The sequence below is a fragment of the Carassius carassius genome, chromosome 8 (genome assembly GCF_963082965.1).
Source record: "Carassius carassius chromosome 8, fCarCar2.1, whole genome shotgun sequence".
NCBI lineage: Eukaryota > Metazoa > Chordata > Actinopteri > Cypriniformes > Cyprinidae > Carassius > Carassius carassius.
The window spans coordinates 18577204-18599420 of record NC_081762.1 but is presented as its reverse complement, the minus strand read 5'-3'; the positions used below and the strand labels follow the sequence as shown (position 1 = coordinate 18599420).

The 22217-nt window shown below is 36.3% G+C and overlaps 2 protein-coding genes across 9 annotated transcripts in view; both read right to left on the bottom strand.

The window, feature by feature from the left end:
• Positions 1 to 15700, bottom strand: part of LOC132145458 (microtubule-actin cross-linking factor 1-like) — a 170047-nt gene extending 154347 nt beyond the window's left edge. For 4 of the 8 annotated variants that reach the window (XM_059556512.1, XM_059556511.1, XM_059556510.1 and 1 more), the window contains exons 1-2: positions 15489 to 15699; positions 10328 to 10562 (exon numbers count right to left, since the gene is read on the bottom strand). In XM_059556512.1, the coding sequence (XP_059412495.1) occupies positions 10328 to 10550 (223 nt within the window). In that variant the 5' untranslated portion in view covers positions 10551 to 10562; positions 15489 to 15699. Of the gene's footprint in view, positions 1 to 3937; positions 4820 to 10327; positions 10563 to 15488 lie in introns of those variants that run through there. The other 4 variants (XM_059556506.1, XM_059556513.1, XM_059556514.1 and 1 more) reach the window with 2 other exon arrangements.
• A 2152-nt stretch (positions 15701 to 17852) lies between these two features.
• LOC132144736 (NADH dehydrogenase [ubiquinone] iron-sulfur protein 5-like) lies at positions 17853 to 20973 on the bottom strand. Its single transcript, XM_059555306.1, has 3 exons — positions 20837 to 20973; positions 19363 to 19589; positions 17853 to 18091 (listed from the first exon to the last, which is right to left on the bottom strand). The coding sequence occupies exons 2-3, from the start codon at positions 19576 to 19578 to the stop codon at positions 17987 to 17989; spliced, it is 321 nt and encodes a 106-aa protein (XP_059411289.1). The 5' UTR covers positions 19579 to 19589; positions 20837 to 20973; the 3' UTR covers positions 17853 to 17986.
• Between the last annotated feature and the right edge of the window lie 1244 nt (positions 20974 to 22217).

Below are 22217 nucleotides of genomic sequence, written 5' to 3'. Positions count from 1 at the left end.
TTTTCATAACTGGTGAAACAATCACTTGAAATCAAAATGTCCTAATCTTAATCTAATCGACAGACATTTTTCTGGTGACTTATGGTAGATTTTGTTCAATAATTTCATCCACTTAAACCCGCCCTCTTTCTTACAATTAACCAATTGATGACAAGTAGACATTCAGATCTTCCTCCATCCAGTCAAAACTGATGGATACAACCAAGTCCTCTACATTTTTCTTTTTCAATAATCTGTTTCACTCAGAGATCCGTCATAATATGGACCAAATTGATCTGTGGCTACTTTCACTTCATTGCAACATAAATACCAAAGTTAGGGATTTGATAGCACATCTACAATGTGTAGTACTTAATATGAAAGTAACATGACAAGCATTCTAACTGGACTAAAGACAAAAACAGCAGGAATATCTTTAGGGTATTTACAGCACCAAACAAAGAAACTGACGAGACAGCAGGAAGAGGCTTCCCTCCAAACGGCCACTTCCTCTGGCTCACAAGAGGAAACTGATTTTTTTTCTGTTTGAGGGTCACTGGGATCAGGGACTACAGGGTGAATGGGCCAAAGGCCAGTAAAACTGAGCGAGGGAAATATTATGGGTGAAGAGAAATCGTGAGACAAAGCCAAATGAAAAAACTGCATTGCAGTGGATAGAGTATAAAACCTTCAGTTACAAGCATCTACATTAAAAATAAAGGAGCACATTTCCAATGCATTTCATGAAGAATTCGACTTGTGTACAATATACAGGATATCAACTGTATCTATCTTATGGCGCGACAGCAGACCACCGGTACCAGGGCTGTGTCCCTGTCTGCTGTTTGCAAGCTGCTGTGGTTTGTATATCCTAAACGAGTCTGTTTTCGTCTGACCCTTGGTTCTGTCTCATTCTCATTCTGGACAGTAGTCGGTCTTCCATATCCTGCGATTGTCTCTGAGCTTCAGTTAACTCAATGCATACGGAAAAACAACTTAAGCTCAAAACAAATTACAAATATGGTCCAAATAACCACCACCCTCTTATAAACAGACATGCACTCACGTACATTAATTATTTAATCCAGTTTCATGTGTCCAACTCAGATTTCAGCTTCAAGTGACACCTTCACAAGCCACCAAATCCACATTTCTCACATTTCCTCTCCTATTCTTCGCGAAACTGCCACAAGTGCCACAGCTGAAAGCCTTAGAAAAACATTAAGGAATATATACATTTGTATACAGCAGGGGAAGTTTGAAAGATATTGACACCCAAAGTTTCAAACTCTGAAAACATCACATGATACTGGAATACAGAACAAGTGAAAGCTTTGAAAACACCTACACATTGTTTATTATTAGGCTTAATATTTTACACATTCCATATATTATAATAATGTAGCGATTAGTGAACAAAAAATGTAATATCTCAACAGTTCTGCATTAAAAAGTATTTTAAACAGTATTAAAGTTCCAGTGTCCTTCTCCTTTACTATGCAGTCAAGTTTATCAACTAACCAGTAAATATTGTAGCAATTAAATTTAGTCGCAATCTATATTTATCGAACCATTTCAAGTATTTAATCGTAAGATTCTGGAATATGCAGTCCAGCAAACCTATTTAAACATTTAAAAAATTGAATGTTTTAGTAACGAAATTCCGCCATGGACCTAGTAATTTAATTTTAAGCTTTTAGAATCAAAAGACCATGAATTATTCAAGTATGTCCAAACTTTTTACTGATAGTGTGTTTGTGTTTAATGAATCAAAAAATAAATAATTGCAAATTCAAACATTACTCAGCATAAAACAAAGTACATGTCACAACACATACGTACGTCCAATTGAAAGTCAGTGGGGCGCATAAAGTTAAATCAATTGACCTTTGACAAAGCTAGCCTGGGAAGAAAAGAGCTAGGGTGTCTGCGTCAATACATAAAGAATAAGAATAAATGAGAGGAATAAACAGATTACAAGAAGGAAGTCGAGGGTTGCATAAGTTCAGATCTTGCTGCCCTTAGTCCTTCATTCATCAAAATAAAACAACTCCCTTAGCAACCACTTTGAAAATTTCTGTTGGCTAATGTGGGTGTAATGCATACAATTAATTAAGCCTGATTTACCATGCTCTCTGTGGAGGGCAGCATTCATGCTCATATTAGCCTCGTTGTTTCAAAAGTGTTAGATTGACGAAACATCAGTCAAAGGAAATACTTTTATTTGAATAGACAAAAAATACAGTTTGAGGGGAGCAGCTGGATGCATTTGTACAGTACATCAACAATTAAGTTTCTATGTTTATAGGCATTATTAGAGGTGGTTTTGTGGTAGCTCTAATAGACATGCAACAATTTTCTAAATAGTACAGAAAAACACTGTATTTGCTTTGATATCAAAGCCTTTTTACAAAGATCAGCACATTCTTTACAGATATAAAACGACCAGTTAATAAACAGAGGATCCATTAGGATAACGCTCTACAAAACAAGCTCCCAGTGTTATCTTAGGCCTCTGTCCCAATGGTCCGACAGAATCGCATTTCATTACAATAATCAATAATTAAAAGGCCTCTTTTCATCAGGGCTGCATCACAGATGCTCTTCGAATCAACTGACATCACTCGCTCTCTCTTGTATTCGCATCATGGTCAATTAGATTTGAGGTGTTCATATTTCACAGGAACACTGTCATCAGAAGTACACAAGAGCCGTCTGAGGCCCTCTGGGGTTCACTGCTGTCCATCTGAGGACAATCCTTCACTGATTCCCAACAACTGGACATCTACAGACAGCAGTGGACCACTGGAGAGGATCAGACAGCAGTGGACAAGCTAACACACTAGGGAAAGATTTCTCTAAAGGAGGTTTGTGAGTTAAGGAAAAGCTAATAAACTATTGCAAACATAAATGAAGCAGATTAACTAAACAAAATAAACTGATATTTCAGTTGATCAAATCAAACACTGTGGTTTAATTAAATAAGCATGTTGTATGTTGCGCTGCATGTTACTGGGATCATTTACACACAAGTGTTTTCAGAGTCACACAGCTGCTTGGTCAACAGTAAATACAGTGAAATCAATCTCTGCATGAGCTGTGGGAACATAATGAGCACCAGTTCCATGTTATTTAAAATAATATACGTTTATGATTTATATGTCATTATAATATATAGAGATTCTAAATACAATAAAAAATATATATATTATTTTGTCATATATTTATTTTTTATTTTACTGTAAAATTGAAAATTCACTTTTAATTAGGGTTCCATTATATGCCTAACAACAATAATACTTAATAATAATAATAATAATATTATATTTGTTGTGGGTTCATTAACTGATATCAAAAAAAAAAGAAAAATTAACACCTGATTGTATTGTTAATTTATTGTAACATTAACACAGAATCCTCAAAGGGTACTTCCAGTAAATACTTTTCATCTTAGGTTTCAGGCTGACAAAAACAAAACGTTTGGGAACCCTGCACTAGTGGAAAACTGGACAAACTCATCACAACTGGATACACTGAAGGATTCTGGACAAGCTCCGACAGCGGTGGAAATCTGAACCAGAACTGGAAGCACTGGAATACTAGATAGGCTTGCTGTATAAAATTATTATTATTATTTTTTCACTAATTCACCATTTAGTGTGGCCTCTTAAAAAACACTCAGTCATCCTCTTTTATTTATTTATTTTTTCACTTTGAAAATTTGCTAATTGACAACATTCCCTGTATCTAACATTGCACGGAGGCACTGGATGTCCTCTGCCCTGTCACAAACCGGTGGGAAAAGAGACCCACCATCCTCACTGTCCTTGGACAATTGACAACAAATAGCAAAAGTAAAGCAGGCACAAAATATCAGCTACTACAGCAACCGCATACAGACTTTTCCCAAAGTAAGCCTAAACAACACAACAAACCGGAGCTTTAGTGAGTCATTTACCTTTATATCTCTCCAGCACATCCTCATACGCCTGTGCGAACTCCTTCTCCTGGGAGTGATTCGCCGGCAGTAAGCCCGGGATGTAGCCGGCCATAGCGTCTCTCAGTCCCGCTGGCCGACTTACAGCGGCCCGCCGATAGAGTAATCCAGGACGGTGGATCTCGGTCCTCCGACAACAGCTGTCAAGTCTTTTTGCGTTAAATATCCACAGTGGATAAGCACTTATTGACGCTACACTGTGTTTCTAAAGCGTATTATATTATATTTGGTGATCGTAAACGCGATTAAATAAATAAAGCGAGTGATATAAAGCTACTTAGGACCGGAGGTTCCTATAAACGTGCCGTCATAAAAAGATAAGATAAATAACAATACGTAAACATCTATGTTTAGAGTAAATATCTTGTATCATATATGACGGTTAAACATGTGAAACGGTTTAAATCTAGATGTACTGCCATATAAACCCATCTTTCATTGGTGTAGGTCAGAATCCAGACGGTTATCGAATTTAAAGTCCATTGTAGCGCGTAAGAGCCGGTGATTGGGTTTATATGTGTGCGCTTCTCGAGTCTGTGTGTGTCTCTGTGCGGTGGGCGGTCCGTACGGCTCCTACCGAAAGCAGATATGAGGCCTTGGTGAAACGGTATCCGGACAGTGCTTCTTATATTCCTTTGTCGATGCGCTGTTGGTTTGCCGGTACCCGCTATATTATGTGTTTTCCATCCGTGCTGATCAATGGTATGGCCGCTTCTATAATAATCACACGGCGTGTGTCTCACTCCTCCCTCTCTTTCCCCCAGTGCGAATGGGGTTCAGGTTTCTTCCATTCTTCCCGCAGTGCCTGCGCTCTTCTCCTCCATCCCTCCCTTCCTTCCACAGCCACGCCAGGCAGATCCAGCGCAGGAAGTTCACGGTGACGATGGCTGATGTTATTGAGTCTGATTCTTGGGTTTTGTCGCCCCCGACTGGTTAAAGCAGAGAGGCGCATCTCTTACTACCTCTACAACCACCTGCTTGATACAGATTCATTTTTATTAACATTATCAGAAATTTATGAAAACCTTTATAAAACCAGGAAAAATTAAAGGCAGCTTTTATATTCTTACTGTGATGTAAAAACGCCCGCAGGCTCTGTTTTAAGTCATATTTTCTGTCACAGCCATATCAACTCTGTCACAAATTGTAAATAAATTGTGTGGGATTTGAGAAATGTTCCTATTAGTAACATAAATATATGTAGATCATAGTACACTTGTAAAATAGCATGTCTACTGAATATAATATGTATGATTATTTGTCTATGCCATTAGATTTGCTTGTGGTGATAGATGGAACTGATTAGTCATAATTAGTTCATTTGAAGGGAATGCTAGATATTTTTATTTTATTATAACCACATCATTTGTGGATTTGGCAGTGCTGAACCACATTATATTATTAACACAAATATATTGCGTGGTAGGCAACGAAAATAATATTTTATTAGAAAATGGAAGTAGCTGGACATCCAAAAATAGGTCAGTACCTCAGAGCATGCTGAACAGATCAATCCAGAATACTTCCTTTATATACTGACTTTTTTATCAAATGTGTAGCCTCTTTTTGTCCCAGTGTTCAAGAATCAGTGGATAGGCTTTTTCCCCACATTGACGCACTAGTAGTGCACACAACTATCAGTGTCATAAGACCAGACTTTCCAAAACTAGATCCGACTTCTCCACCACATTCCTCTATATCCTACACCACAGGCTAATACAGCAAAGATACACACACTTGCACAAAAACAAAGAAGTGTGTGAGACCTAGAAGGCACACATAACCCCACAGAACATCTAACAACTGCTAGCCTGACAGCGGATATTACTTTTGGCCCAATGAGTCCTTAAACACACACCAATAAGGCACATAACACACACACATCTCCGGGAAAAGAGGGCATCATAATTAAATAAAGCAAGATTGCCTAAGTATTCTGGCTCTAATAAAATAACTGTAATGTCATTCATTTCTTGCAGGTGGAATTATCATAAAAATAATTTTTTAAAGCACAATATTTTTAGGCTCACGATTATTATGGATTATGTCTCAGGCAATTGACTTCAGTGACAGTGGATCAGTTTACTGATTTATATATAAATAAACCCCCTTTTCTCATCCAGCTCAGAATAAGAGGATAACATTCAACATTTATAGCATTCACAGTTAGTCTACATTTAAAAGCACTTAAGGGTCTATTTAATATTAGTCACTTTAAGTGCTTGATCGATCGGACTGCAATTTGACTAGGTATGCACATTCTGTTTACACTGAACCACATAAATGTGTCTCTGCCAAACAGATACCCTTATAAAATATCCAGAAGTAATATGAAACATGCAGAAGTAATGGAGTTTAGTTCTGGGATTGAAGTGGTGCATTAAAGCTCCAACCATTATAAAAAACATGCCATATTATCTTTGGGACCTCTAAACTTTCACATAGGGGTGGACCAATAAAATTTTGACCAGTACAGATTATTAATCAACAATTATTATTGTCATGTTTTGGCTCATAACCAATACAAGGCCAGTATTAAAATACTGTTTTGTCTGAATGAAGTCAAAATGAAACATTAGAGTCTACAACTTAAAGGAACAGCTCACCCAAAAATGAAAATTTGCTGAAAATTCAGGCCTCGGTCCCTTAAGGCCATCCAAGATAAAGATGATTTGGTTTCATCACCAGAACAGATCTGGAGAAATTTAGCATTATGTGTCACTTGCTCACCAATGCATTCTCTGCAGTGAATGGGTGCCGTCAGGATGAGAGTTCAAACAGCTGATAAAAAACCACAATAGTCCACAACATGACTCCAGTTAATGTTTTGTGAAGTGAAAAGCTGTGTGTTTGCAAGAAGAAAATCCATCTTTGCTTTTAAATCCTCTAGTCCTCTATCAATATTGCTTTCTCAAGTGAAAAAGTCATCTAGTCTAATTCAGGAGAAAAAGATTGAGCACAGATTAAGCACCGTTTACAAGCAAAAGCAGTCCAAAACCGTTCTAAACAATGTCTGTGGATTTTAATTATGGATTATGGATTCATATTTTGGAAGTGAAGGAACAGTTGATAGATTTGTTTCATACAAACCCACAGCTATTCACTACACAAGACATTAATTGATGGACTGAAGTCCATCAATTCCTTTTATTTTAAACAAACATCTACATCTTGGATGGCCTGAGAGTGAGTAAATTATCAGCAAATTTTCATTTTGCGGTGAACTATTCTTTCAATCATGTTAAATGCTACAATACATTTTTAGCAGCACAATATTAGAACTTACAGAAGGAAAAAAATGCTCATTTTGAGATTTGATTATGTTTCACAGTGTTATAAAAAATGTATGTTTTTAAAGATTTACAGTAAGTGAGCAGTAAATGAAGGCAAAGGTATTATGAATATAAAAAATTGTCTCTACGGAGCCCTGTACATGATACGTGGGGGAAAAATATATATTGTGAAATATCATTAATTCTCTTCGAACAAACAATTTCTTTCCAATGGAAAACAGCACACATTTTGTTTCTTGTCTTTCTCTGTAGGTGGGCAACAACAATAAACCTTGATGGGAAGAGCTTTGAAAGTGTTTTTCCATTGTGACTCTCCCTGTCATGGCTCATTTAAACAGTGTGAAATGATGGCTTCATCCTCTTTCTTTGGTGTGTACTGATTCAGACACCGCTCACAACAGTAAACGGCCACCCAGACTCAAGAGTCTTTGACATCGCTGTGATTTAGCCAATTTATTGCCTTTGGACTGCAGCTCGGGTTCGAACAGCTTCACCTGCACGCACAAATAAAATGAAAGGTGGTCAGAGCGGAGATCTGTGTGCATGTGTTTGGAAACTCGCTATGTTTTCTAGGCAACTGTCATAACTGTTTTGCAGCATGGCATTCCAAGACTGAAGTGCTGTAAATCAGACACACACACTTGCCTTGCTTCCAGTTATTCCCTCATAGAGACCATGCTCATTGTCTCTCTTACCTCGTCCCTTTAAACCATCACTTGCCACCTCCTTTTTGTTTTGCCGCTTCTCTTCTCTCATCCATTGTCATCACCTTCTTTTTATTTTCTCTTTATTCTTACAATCATTTCTTTTAAATGATTTGAGCTTCATAAAACTACTCTTTCTTTTCTGAAACTCAAATTGAAATTCAAATGATCTTGCTTACTATATCACTACTTGTTTTTCGGGCTTTCAGGCTTTTTAATTCCCTTTCCCTCCTATTTCATAACCATGGAAACTAAGGGGGACTGGAAAAGCAGACAGGTAACCCAGGCAACGAGGGAATTGAGGGATTCAGGCTGAGTCACGCTTTCAGCTGCCTGGAAAAGTAGCAGTTTTAATGGACACAGGTCCGAGTCAGTTTTGACATGTCATATTGTATCATTTGAAAAAGTTCAAATTATCAGATTTTAAAAGAATGATTTTTTTTGTAGAAGGTTTTCTTAAAATATTTTTTCTCCCTAAGAATTAATAAATAATAATAATAAAGAAGCCTTAACTACTCAATAAAATTCGATTTTCAAGAATTTCATCCTTTTAATGAGGCTTTTTATTTGTTATAATATCAGGACAGCTATATTACCCTGATTCATATCATTTCAAATTTAGCATATTTTATTTGAAATATAAAAATGAATGCATGTTCATCACAGAAGAGGTGTATTCAAGTAATTGTGTGCATGTATTTTAATTAGTGCTGTCAAAATTAGCGTGTTAATGCAGGTGATTAATTTTTCCAGTTTAACAGTGCATTAAATATTTAACATCATGTTCAGCAGCAGCAGCAGTTAAAAAAAAAAAAAGGAAATCAATAACTTTTGTAGCTTTAAGGATTCATATATACTTAATTTTGTATTTGATATCTTTATTCAATTTCTATATATTTCCTTCTTTAATGGCTTTAATGGGTTAATAGGTTTACATGAAGATTGTTCACTTAAATTAGAAGTTGTTATGTTTTAAAGTCTAATAAATGTTAAAATTAATAGCTTTCAATTACACTGTAATATTGAATGGCTATAGTCAATGGTTACATTTCAGGGGGAAAACATTCCTAGAGACATTAGTAGTATTTGTATCAATGATACTCACCTTAATTCATTAAAATGATGGCATTAAACAAATATTACAAATATACAGTCTTTATGTTGTTTCTGCATTAATTTGAAGATTGCACGTGAAATTATTGCAATATAAAAGTATATTTAAAAACTTTAATGTTAGGTGAGATTAATTGCAATAAAAATGTGTGATTAATAAGTAGATTCTTTTGTGATCTATTGACAGTGCTATTTTTAATGTACCTGTATTTATTAATAAATAAATAAATCCAGACAAAAGTAGAAATAAATTGTGCGACGTATCGTTGACTCTGAGTCGCAGTATTTTAGGTTTACGGCTTTGCAAAAAATCATAAAGCTTCTACAGTTTCATCCAGCATTCCCCTACTACAACAAACAAGGTTTCCAGACCAAAAACAAAAAAAGGCCAAACGTTACTGGAACAAACACAGATCATGTCTGACAGAGGCAAATCTAGAGGGACACAAGCTCGACACATGGTCGTAAAAAATGTGAGGTTAGGATTGGCAGGAAAACTATGTTGAGGCCATAGCGTGACAGTCTGAAAAGCATTCCAGATGTGCCTTGGATATACTTGTATCCGTTTTTAAATAGTGACTAGTGTATTCTCCCACTTTTGATCACATATATACCAAGTCACAAAAAAGTAACTAAACCTCTTTCCCTTTAACCAGTTTTCTCTCTGTATTCAACAACTGTTCAGTTCAGCAACACAGACACGGTCTGTCAGGAGTAATGAAATCAGCAGGAAAAGCCAGACCAACAGCCAGCGTGTCTAAAAAGAGTTTAGCTCCCAACATTTGGCCTCTCTTCTCCCACACGAGCCCAATCCCAGTTTATTTCACAGAACCTGATCCACATGCAGCTGTATGTATCAATGCCGAATCCCAGAACACTAATGTTTATACAGTATCTATCTAGAAAGCACTGCATGTCCTCCTTTCCAACTTCAGTCAACTTCCAGACTGCTTTAAATCAAATCAGGGCCTCAGGACACACAAAACAAAGGCCACTTGCTCGGTAAGTCTAGATTTGATTTAAAGTGATTTCATTATTTTCCTCAAAGGGGTCATTTCAAAAAAAGTATCAGTGTTTCAACGTGGTCCTTTCTCGTTTTGGATCAAAAACAGTTGAAACATTCTTTTACAGTCCTTTTGTGTTCTTTAGAAGAAACAGGGTCAGTTTTGGAACGACGTGAGGGTTTGTCAATGATTACATTATCTGAACAGATTTTTCAGTATCATAGGTGAATCTCTTACCTGCGACTCGCACGACTGCCCTCTCTGCGGGGTCCAGCACTGAGTCTTGGCTCTTGCGCTTGCGTCTCTCATGTTTGGATAGGTTCCATGGCAGAGTGTCCCCTTTGGGCCCGGCTGTGCTGTGGGCGCAGGGCGAGAGAGAGCCCCCAGACCTCTCGCTGCGGAACGAACGCTCGCTCACACACGAACGTTCGCTCAGGCTCTCCTCGTCTGAGGAAGACATCTCACCAGAGGGCTGGGAGGAGGTATACGAGGGGTGGCAGGGAAAAAGGGAAACAGAAATAAGGTCAGGACAGCAACAGAAGTGTGTAAGTGTGTGAGATGTATAATTCATCACCCATAGGGCAACGCACTACTACCATACACCAGAATAACTACTACCATACACTGCAATAAAATGAAAGTGAAAGAGATGAAGACAGATGCTTCTGGAAATCAGGTGAGCAGCGCTGACTCACTTCAACAATGATGATGAGAAGGAAAAGTGGCAGGAGGATCGAACTCTCTTTGAAGAGAGACCTGTTCCTGATCAGTATAGGACATTGCATTTGGCTGGGCCGTACCTCTCTGATGAGCATTCCTCTGTGATCAGCTGGAAGGAATGGGGCCCAAGGGGGCTAGAGTAGGTTCCTGTCCGTCACATTACTCCACAGCAGCTGAGCTCATCAATACAAGTGAACTCAGTGAAAGCTGTCTGGAGATGTGCCTCTGTGTTGTCCAATCTACTCACGTCATTCATGAAAGGCTTGCTAGAAGAGCTATGGCTACTCTTGAATGGTATTTATAAATATTTAAAATATTCATATATTTTATGTATTGATAGACATTATATACGTGTTTGTGTGTGTAATATATATATATATATTTACAATTGTAACTGTATTTTAAAACGTCAATTATTTTTATTATTTTATTATTCACTAAAATTCTTAATTAAAGTTTCTGAATGAATGAAAAATAAGGGTGTCCAAGATTATGTAAAAATATATAATTGTTTTATAAAGAAATTGTGTAAAATGCTCTGTATTTGTGTTGGCGTCATATGGTTTTTAAAAGCTTTTATACCATCTTCAACAAATGCTTTGATTTAATAACTCTTGAAATGTGGTGGAACCAGGGTCGTTGTCGGGGGGACAGCCGGGAATGTTGTCCCAGGCCGTGTGATGAGTGGGTTTTCTATAGTATAGCCTACGAATTAAGTAGAGGGGGAAGGGGATTCGCACAGTTATTTTTTTCTCTTGAGGCAACGCTTTGGGTGTAACCATAAATATTTTTCTTGAATTCATTTTCATTAATTTGACATTAACCACAACAATCGAAAAACACTTTTATCAAAGCTATCCTCTATTTCCTTAAAAATAGTTAAAATAAATTGTAATTTTTTATCATACACTAAATGTATATCTACGTATGTATGCATGCATGTATTTTGATTTTTTACTTTTAATGAATCTTTTTCCTGTGACCCAGATAAATGGATGGATTGATGGATGCATATTTTCTCCCCCAAATATTACTAGTTCTATTTCCTCAAAAATATAAAAATAATCAAAAAGAAAATAGTAAATTACTTCTTGATTTATATTTATGTATTCATGCATTTTTCTTTCTTTCAGTGAATCTTTTAGTTTTTCTTGCCATTTAGGTATTAGTTCATAACATTATACATAATCTGTATAATATCATGCAACTTCAGTGTCATTAGTTTGATTTCCATATAACAAATAACTTGACAAAATGTATCTTCGTATGTTGTATTAATGAAGTGTGAGTTGCTTTGGATGAAAAAGTGTCAGTAAAATGCATAAATTTAATGTTGATGTGAATGAGTCTGTCCTGGAAACCATTTCTATACATCAGAAAGTGTATATTCGCTGCATATAATCAGATATGTCACGAAAGCAGGACTAAGTTCACTCAAAACCATGTTGCTAAAGCTAGATCTCTGTGCCATCCCGCTGTTGCCTGACAGCATGGTGGTTCAGTGGCAGCCAACAGATATAAATAGAGGCAATGCTGCTTTCAAAACCTTGCTATGTCATTATGCCTGTGAAGGAAACAACTGCTCTCTTTTACATTATTTCATCTCTCATTTCTTTCCTACCACCACACTGAGTAAGTTCACTTCAGCTGAATGCACCCAGTGCACTGACAGAGTGCTGTTGTGTTGATTTAAAGTCTGTGTGCAACTGGGTCCGCATTTGCACAAAGAGTCTGGTTTCCCACAACGTTTGCCAAGCGTGTCCCAGAACAGCCTTAGTATTGCACCATTGCTCCATTTCCCTTTGAGAGAAATGATAAGTTTGTGGAACGGAGGCTTGTGGCATTTGTTCTCTTGCTGTGTTTATACAATGTGTGCAAAGATGTGTTCATGCGCTTTCACCCATGAAGATAGAAGCATCTGCTATGAGTAACTCTGACACATCACTATAGACACACTCACTCAATAATGACACTTGCTGGGAATGGTTATGGAGGAGGGGATCTTATCATTGCAATAAATAATGGCTTTGCATTATTCAGAGCACTGTTGGCATGTAGGTAATAGTTCTTCTGGAAAATATGACATTTAATCTGGGCGTAATATCACATGGTCAAGCATTCTGCAAGTTAAGAGCAGTTAGTGCCTTTATAGATTAGGGGCTCTAAATTGTGTTTTGCTTTAGGGGCCCATCAAAGTATGGACCAACAAAAAAAATTCACCCAAAAATGAAAATTCTGTCATAATTTACTCGCCCACAAGTTGTTCCATACATGTGTGAGTTACTTTATTCTAGTGAACATATGAGAAACCAAACGGTAGCTAAGTTCCACAAGTCAATGGCTAGAGTGAACTGTTGATGACAGAATTTTTCATTTTGAGTGAACTATCCCTTTAAAACCTTGCTTTGTGCTGAGAATCCTTTACCTAATTTGATGTCAGCCAAAAACGACCAGGCTTTTTAAAACTGCTTGTAAATCTCTCATTATGCTAAATTATCACAAAATCTTGTCGGCTTGTTTTCTTTCAGCACAGGTTTTACATTTCTTTTGTAGTAATGATCATTTTGGCAATATTCACTCAAAACTGAGGTGCATAAACTCAATCAATAATGCCTACGATCAATCAGTTCTAAAAAGAAATACAAAAATCTGTGCTAATTTAAACAAAACGAGGTGATAAAAAGATTGAATCCAATATTTGGTATTAATACAGCATAAGAAAAAAACATAATTATAAGCACATGTTTGTAGGATGATAAATCACATTTAAAAAACCCGCAATAAAAAAAAAGGTATGACCGAAACACAACACAAGGATTAAATAAATCACTAAAATGCATTAATATAGCACAAATTACATCATGGGAAACACCAACTTACTTTTGTTGTGAACTCATATTTAATGTAGTCTAGGTTGTTGTTATTCTGTGGTTAGCTGTATTATTACTTTACATTTAGTTTTGTTTTGACCCACTGTCCACAGAAAAGACCCGTGGCTCATGTTTTTGGTTGAAACCCACCAACTGAAAGCCACTGATCTATTTCAACAAATCTGACCTGGGAACATGTCCTGCAAAAGACAGATACAGTAAATATAAAGTGCTAAAACAGACAATCCTGCTTGCAAGGATAGTAGCATTTTTTGATTACTGGTTAAAATGTTTGATTGTATTTAATTAGTGCTGGAGTCTATTAAAACAAAATCACAAGACAGGCTGCAATCACAGACACTATTTGTCCTATTTTTGAGGTTTTGCAAGTTTGCCAAAGGGCAGTAGCTACAATAAGCCCCATCTGATCAGATCAAGGATGGATTACGTACCAGGCCAATGTGGCCAGTGCCTGAGGACTCCAACTGTCAGGAACCTCGATATGTCAAACTCATTCATGGACAATGCCTGAATGTGATGTAAATGAAGAACCACGTTGCAATATTATCAGAGCCTCTGAACACTTTTCTGCAGCTTTGATGCCGTAATTGCTACTATCTTGTAATTGTGATTTTTTTAATATTTGTTATATAACTTATTATTTAGACTTAGCATGTAGCAAAAACCGTTAAGGGCTAGTGCCCCAAACCTTGCACCATAATCTAAATGGACTGTCTGAGACTGAAATGAGCAGAATGATTACACTCACACAGCAGGCAAACATGGTGTATGTGCATCTCTACAGGAGCACAGGGCAGGAAACCATCTGTGGATCATGTTAGAAATAGCCTTTACCCACTCAACCTTCTGTACTTTCCCATTTTAGCCACGGAATGGTTGTGATTATGTAAACACATTGAGCACAAGCCTTTGTTAGTCTCTCAGAGATATGAATGAATATTCACCATTTATGAAGGGAAAGACATTTGCATAGACTAATAAATATTTCCCTAGAAACGCCCCTTCTTTCAACACGTACCACTACTAATGCAAATTGATGGAAAATCTGACTCGTTTCGCGGATCAGTTCTTTCGAACAGTTCATTTAAATGAATCGAATTTAGCGGTGCTTTACGTCATGACCATAGACCACCATAGTTTAAATTTAACGTTTTGTGTACTGTTTCTAAAAATAGGATTTACTAAAAAACAAACTCTAATACAACTAAACTTACAATAACAATGTTTATTTACGTTTAAACTCGAAACATTGTCAGTGTGTTGTTGATTCGAGAACTGCTCGGGCGGATTCAGTCCAATTCGTTGACGAATTTGTGAACCGGCTCAAAAGAACCACTAAAAGATCCTATTCCAAAGAACGATTCGTTCACACATCAGACATCGTAATGTGGCGGAAACCGAGGAGAGTGACCACAGAGGTGTGCAGAGCCTCTTTGTCCAAACACACTGAATAACGGTCTGTCTATAAAGACCCATTCATGCGGGCGTGAGATGAATAAATCATTACCTTTTTTGTAATTAATTAACGTGAGAAATTAACGCCTCGGCTCGCTCCCTGCAGAGGGAAGCAGTTACGATGCCCGATTATTAAATGGAAAAGAGGATGCTTGCAGGAAATAGTGATTTTACATGATGGTTAAGCGTTAAGTATTCAAACGTTAACATTATAACAAGCACTAGAAGCTAAAATGGTGACACACATATTATAATAAAAAACCGATGATTATCAGACACATACACCCCGAGGCTGACGGACAGAATAATGACGGACATTTGGACCTTCTTACCGTATAACGGAGGAGTCCGTTACCGCACGCAGCGTGACAGAGGCAGAGATGCGCTGGCCCTCGATCCCGACAAACACGCCTCTCAGCCGGACACAGAAACACTGCTTCTCGGTCCGTTTTGCACAGACCCGGTAGACAGAGGAGCAGTATGGAGACCGTGATTCGGTAATGGCTGTCTGTTCCCCTCCTTTCATATCCCTCCTTCTCTCCCGCTCTCTCTTTCTACGGCCCCCTCCTCCTCCTCCTTCCTCTTCCTCACTCTCTTCTTTTTTTCATCCACCCTTAAGCCCATCCCTCTTCAAAGATGATGATTTTAATAATGCTTCATTATGAGCATTACATAAAAATCACACAGGGCAAATCAAATTCAATCTAAATTCCTATCAGTTAAATCGAATAATCTAATTTCCATCTTAAATTCAATATAAGGAAAGGGTACACCTCTAATTCTTGTTAACGCAACAGGATGCACAAACTTTAAATGTAGTTTTTAACATGACAAACATTGCATTTGTGCCATCACTGTTAAAAAAAGAAGCATCTTAAACCAGTGATGGGTTTAAAGGGTGTTTGCTGGTCTCCCATTCTGGACTCTTGACTGGGTTTCGAGTATGTTTTTTTAACACTGGGAGACTATACTGTAAGCTACCCATAAAATAATAAAAGCATAATAATGAATCTGTCTTTCCTCATTGAGCTGCAGTGAATTCAGTCTGACAGTGAAGGATTAACTGATCCAACAAAACCCCTCACAGTGGAGCAGAACTGCTAAAAACACCAGTGGACTTCCTGTGGGCACTCTTTCCCAAGTTTAACTCTAGAATGATTATTATAGCGTGAAGACAAACAATATCTAAAATGACGTCAGTTTGTATAAAGGCAGCTTTTGACCTTAAATAGGCTAAACTGAACTCATGTGATGCACTCGACTTTACAGTCATTGATTTGACCTTTACTCAGACAGCTCAGCTGTTCTATCGTATTTAACAGAAATATCTAGCAGTTTATGAATAATTATTTCCAGAAATGTCTCGGTAGTATAAAAGTAATTCCCAGTAGTGCTATTTCTAGTGTGATGCTTCATTTATTAGATTTAAATCAACAGTTAAAGTTGATCGAAGCTCAAAAATCGTTTTTACTGCCACCTACTGAGCAACATACCAAATAACTAATCTTGACTTGGTAATGTGATTGGGATGTCAAATGGATTGATGTATTCATATTAAGCTTTCAGCTGGAAGCTGTCCCATGGGAAGATTAACCAAACCATTTAAAGACAGTTACATTCAGTTCAGGCTTAAAACCAGATTGAATATACTGTACCAAACGTTACAAATAATCAGATGGTCTCATGCTACCTACAGGATAAATTCAAGCTCAAATGAATTCTGTTCATATTTGAAGAGTTCAGATGCAAAAGCCTCTAAATGTTGTCTAAAATTTGGGAAGCTGAAGTCTTTTGCATTTGAACTCTTCATATATATATATATATATATATATAGTCAACATTAAAAACACATTTTGATTTTAGGTTTTAGGACAACTTTGGTGAAAGGTTTTGATTCAAATGTTGACTAGTGTATATAGTAATAATTTATTTATTTTAATTTAGATTATAGTTTGTTAGTTTAATACATATAAAGGTGTGTATATATATATATATATATCCTAATATGTATTAAAATAAACTATAATCTAAATTAAAATGTTGAAACACACACACACACAAACATGTGACCTAATCATATTTCTCTTTATCCTCCTAAATTGGTTTTCACTGAAGAACATACTGAAGATTTCTGCCATCACAATACAAATTATGATTAATGTGATATATCAATATTCCCAATTTTTTAATAAAAAGAAAAATGTCTGAGAACAAGCAGCTTTGTCATAATGATAGCAGAACATTTCACTGCTGGTTATATATGCGCTATAAAATTGTGTATATGATGAATACAAATCTTGAATCTTGAAATATTGTTGATTATGGGGAGGGGGGGTCCTTTAAATATTGTTCTTCTATTGTTCTTCTGAGTAAAATATATGTTGAGAACCACTGCATTGTAATCCATTAGCTCTTTTAGAGAAGCACACAGCCACACCACAAGAAAGAGAAGCTGTTTAAAAAAAAAACGATGAATATCTAAAAATGATTTTTTTTTTTTACCTATGAAATTATGGAATTATTTAATGGAATAGAAGCATTACCAAATATATTTTTGAAGAATGTTTTGGTGATTATTGATAAAAAAAATAAATAACTCAAAATAATGACAGAGGGACAAAACGAACTGTCCCTTTAAAACTTGTTTTACATATTTACACTAAACGAAATAACAGACAGTGTGCAGACAATAACAATTACACAGAATCATTATATTTATTTCTCGAACATTAAACAATGTTGATACAGCAATAATATTATAATACATAAGTGAGAAATCAACTGTACAACAGTTTGACTGTTGAGAGTGATGGTATGGGGGATGCTGGATTCAGGGCCGGGATTCCTCGTTGCCTGCGTGGTGTGCAGGGGGGGTGTAAGTTCCCTCTTTAATCATCTTCTCCTTCTGCTTACGCACCTCATATAAGCGCTGTTGCTGTAAGCAGTGATAATAGTGTCAGCAATGTAAACAATAGGGCTGCACAATTAATACAATTTCTAATCGCGATTACAATTATTGATGTCACTATTACGTAACTGTTCAAAGCAGCAATTAATTGCTAAAAGTCCACTTATGTTATTCTGCACGCATAAAGGGGTGGTTCGGGATTTTTGACATCGGACCTCATTTTTAAGTCAGCCTGGTTGTTATTCATCAGTGGAGACATTTTTTTTTTTAAATTATCCAGTCTTTATATTTGGATAGATAGCCGATGCTAGGCTAGCGCGAGTCAATGGGTATATGTTAGCCAGCCATTAAAAACCGTTTTACCCGCGCCACAGTGCACCAAACGCAAATCAATTATAACACTAGACTATCGATGCAAATGTCCGTTGATAGAATAATGTTAGAAATCAAACTTACCTTTCATCACATTGCATTAGTTATAATTTGTTCCCTGTAATCATAAGCCTTGTTGACAGCAGCAGCGGAGTGATATTGATTACCTAGGCAACCGAGTGAGCCGGTTAGCTGGATGTAACGACTGTAGTGCGCTTCTGTTCTGTGTTTACTTTTTGCCGCATTACTAACCGGAGCAAAGTAAAATTCCGCAGCGGCTGAGAAACTAGTTCCTTTAGGATCATTGAGATGAAAGGTAAGTTTGATTTCTAACATTATTCTCTCAACGGACATTTGCATCGATAGTCTAGTGTTATAATTGATTTGCGTTTGGTGCTCTGTGGAGCGGGTAAAACGGTTTTTAATGGCTGGCTAACATATACCCATTGACTCGCGCTAGCCTAGCATCGGCTTTCTATCCAAATATAAAGACTGGATAATTAAAAAAAAAAAAAGTCTCCACTGATGAATAACAACCAGGCTGACCTAAAAATGAGGTCCGATGTCAAAAATCCCGAACCACCCCTTTAAGATGCATTTTTTTCTTTCTAAATGTGATCTTAAGGGTTTTCCAACTATTTTTTATTTTATTTTTTTATATTCATGTGTTATGGGGTTATGTGCACTAAGCAACATGATTGGCTCAAAGGTCCTAGTCTGTCCTTCAATGTATCTTTTACATTTTATAAAAAGTGGGCTGTAAGTCTGTGTGTTATCTCTTTGCACACAGACTCAGAAGCTGTGTGTAAACCAGATCATTCTCTGCAGAGAATTAAAGCAACACAAAGACAAAACTCTATTTGGTTTTTCATTCTCAGTCTCTACAAATTGTTATTGAATTAGAATTTCAATGACAATGTGCTTACAGTCTTTCGGCGGTGCATGCACTCGTAGAAGTCGTCCAGCTCTAGTTTGCATTCTTTTTTGGCCCGGGTCTGTCCGATGCCGTGGGCACACTCTATCCACTCCTTCTCAAAGGCATGGCAGCGTGCGACCCTCTTCTGTGGCTGTTCCCCGCTCTGAGCCAAGAGCCACTGGTCCAGATTAATACCCAGCCTTGACTGGAGGTCAACGAACGGCATGATTCCTGGAACTGAAAATAAAAATTTCATGTAAAACAAATGCAATAATCCAATCGGTTTAAGAACACTGAACAAAGCAGTTATTCATTTTTATATTAAATTACACCTCAAGGTTTATAAATTGCTAGGACTTTAAATAAGATCAGTGGTCATATGCAACTATTATCTCAAAAACTTGTTTATTATATTGACATGCGACATGTTGATATATTTATTGTTGACAGCAGACATGCCTAAATTATTATTCCATATATTATAGCCATATGGTTTCATGAAGGTAAATTTGAAACTTTTTTAAAGACCTTTTCAAGACCAAGTAAATAATATTTAAACAATAATTTGGAGGGAACACAGTTGATGTCAGTGTTCCCAAATGCATTAACAACAAATGGTTTAAAACTATGAAACAAGCCTCCATCCATTTAATTCATTTCACACAAACACAGAATACTTCTGTTCCCAGCAACACAAATGTACATGTACATGCAAAAAACATTGGTTGTTTCTCAGAGTTCTTAAAAAAAAAAAAAGATTCCTGTGCAAATGTCAAAAATTTCTTAAATCAAGATTAATGACATTGAGTTTTCTGAAAAACTGGTGAGAAAATTAATTGAGTTTATGATTAAAACAAGAACAAACATCTGCTATTGGGCTCAGAAAAATCAGAAGAGAGAAGGTTTTACCCACTGAGAGGAAAATATTATGAAATAATAATAATTACTGTTTTTATTTTGCATTTCAAGTAAATGTATTTTGATTTAAGAAACTTTAAATATTTTTATTGTAAAAAAAATAATAATAAAATAAAAAACAAGTTGGGTGTTTTTTGTTTGTTTGCTTTTTTCTAGTACTTGAAACATTCAATTCTATAAATACATTTGAATTCAGGACTTTCTGCTCCAATTTACGACATTTTTAAGGCCTTCATTTGTGGAAGGACGATTAAAAATACAATTAATAAATCTGATTAGTTTGATATTCATTAGCTGGCGTGGATTTCGGTCAGGTTAGTCAAAACTACTTTTAACGTTTAGCAACATTGGCTTGTTTATGTTATATTATCATTACAGAATAGCTCAAGTTGTGCTGATGTTAACCGGATCGCCTCGCGACAGGCCTGATCACGACAAACCACTGTGCATTTATTCTAACGTAATGCATGTTAACTTACAGCGAAAGGTTTACATACGTGCCCGTACATTTATCAATTTTACACGAATGATACAAAATCTCTCAAACTGTAAATACAAACACTGACCGTTCTCTTCAGAGTCACTTTAACCTTTTTCAGGCCCACAGTTCACGAACGAACTCTCAGCTGCCGTAAAGCAGGCTTGTTTGCGCCACTGCTGCAAACACTCAGACTTCGATGTCGCGCGCTCACGGTAGAGGGCAGTGTTGGCACATTTTCGGATTTTGAACTGACGACGGAGCCAGAGTGATTTTTTAAATATTTATATAATAAATAAATTCACATGCTATTTTTGGGTTAGCTTTTCATTTAATTTCAGTTATTTTTTTAGTAGTTAGTTAACTTATAGTAGTTTTAGTAGTTTTTTGTAGTTTGGTATGTACTTTTGTCATCTTTGGTCCTTTATATATATATTATTATAAGATAGATAGATGAATCAAACTTTCTGCCATGACACATTTCTAATTTTCTTTTAAAGTTGTAGTGGCCGTTTGTCAACGAAGTAACAAACAAAACTAAAAGAAAAGGAACTCAAGTCAAAGTTCAAATCAAACAAAATCAAAAGGCCACTGATGCACCGTGGGTTTTGGTGTACGCGGGTGGGAAAAACATCAGGTCCAAACAAGTATTAAAATTCAACAAGACGTGGTTTATTTTTTACTGAAGTCGAGCAAACACAGAACAAAGCAAATTTCCTGTGCCTCTCCCGCTCCGGTAAAAAACCATATGCCTAACCTGGTGCATACTAGTCCCTGCCGTGCGCTTACCTAAATAACCCATAGTGCCCCCTAGCGTGCATGAAACAAACAAAACAAATAATAAACTAACAAAACACTAACAGAAATTGAATCATAATTAAATCAAAAAATGAATAAATTTATAATGAAATCTAAACACAGCACTAAATAGCTCCAACAAAAGTGTTTGATGAAATATTTTCATTCCAGTTAACAAAAACATTTTATTTTCAGTTTTTTCAAGGTTTTCACAGTAACACTATACCTGAGGTGCATATAACTTTGACTTAGAACATTTACAGAATATTTGTTTTGTAATAAAGGACTATTGTTTTTTTTTTCTGATTAATTTTACAACCATTCTTTCAGTGTTTTCTGAAACTGGGGCTCTTCTTAGTGTTGAGTTTTGGATTTTAAGCTTGAACTATAAATTAGCACACATTGCAATAACGTTAATATAGTGTGTATTTATATATTATAGACTAATATAGAAGCCAATCAGCATTTGTGACCCTGGAGCACAAAACTTCACCTTTAAAGTTGTTCAAATGAAGTTCTTAGCAATGCATATTACTGATCAAAAATTAAGTTTAAATATATTTACAGTAGGAACTTTACAAAATATCTTAATGGAAAATGATCTTTACTTAATATCCTAATGATTTTTGGCCTAAAAGAAAAATTTATAGTTTTGACCCTTACAGTGTATT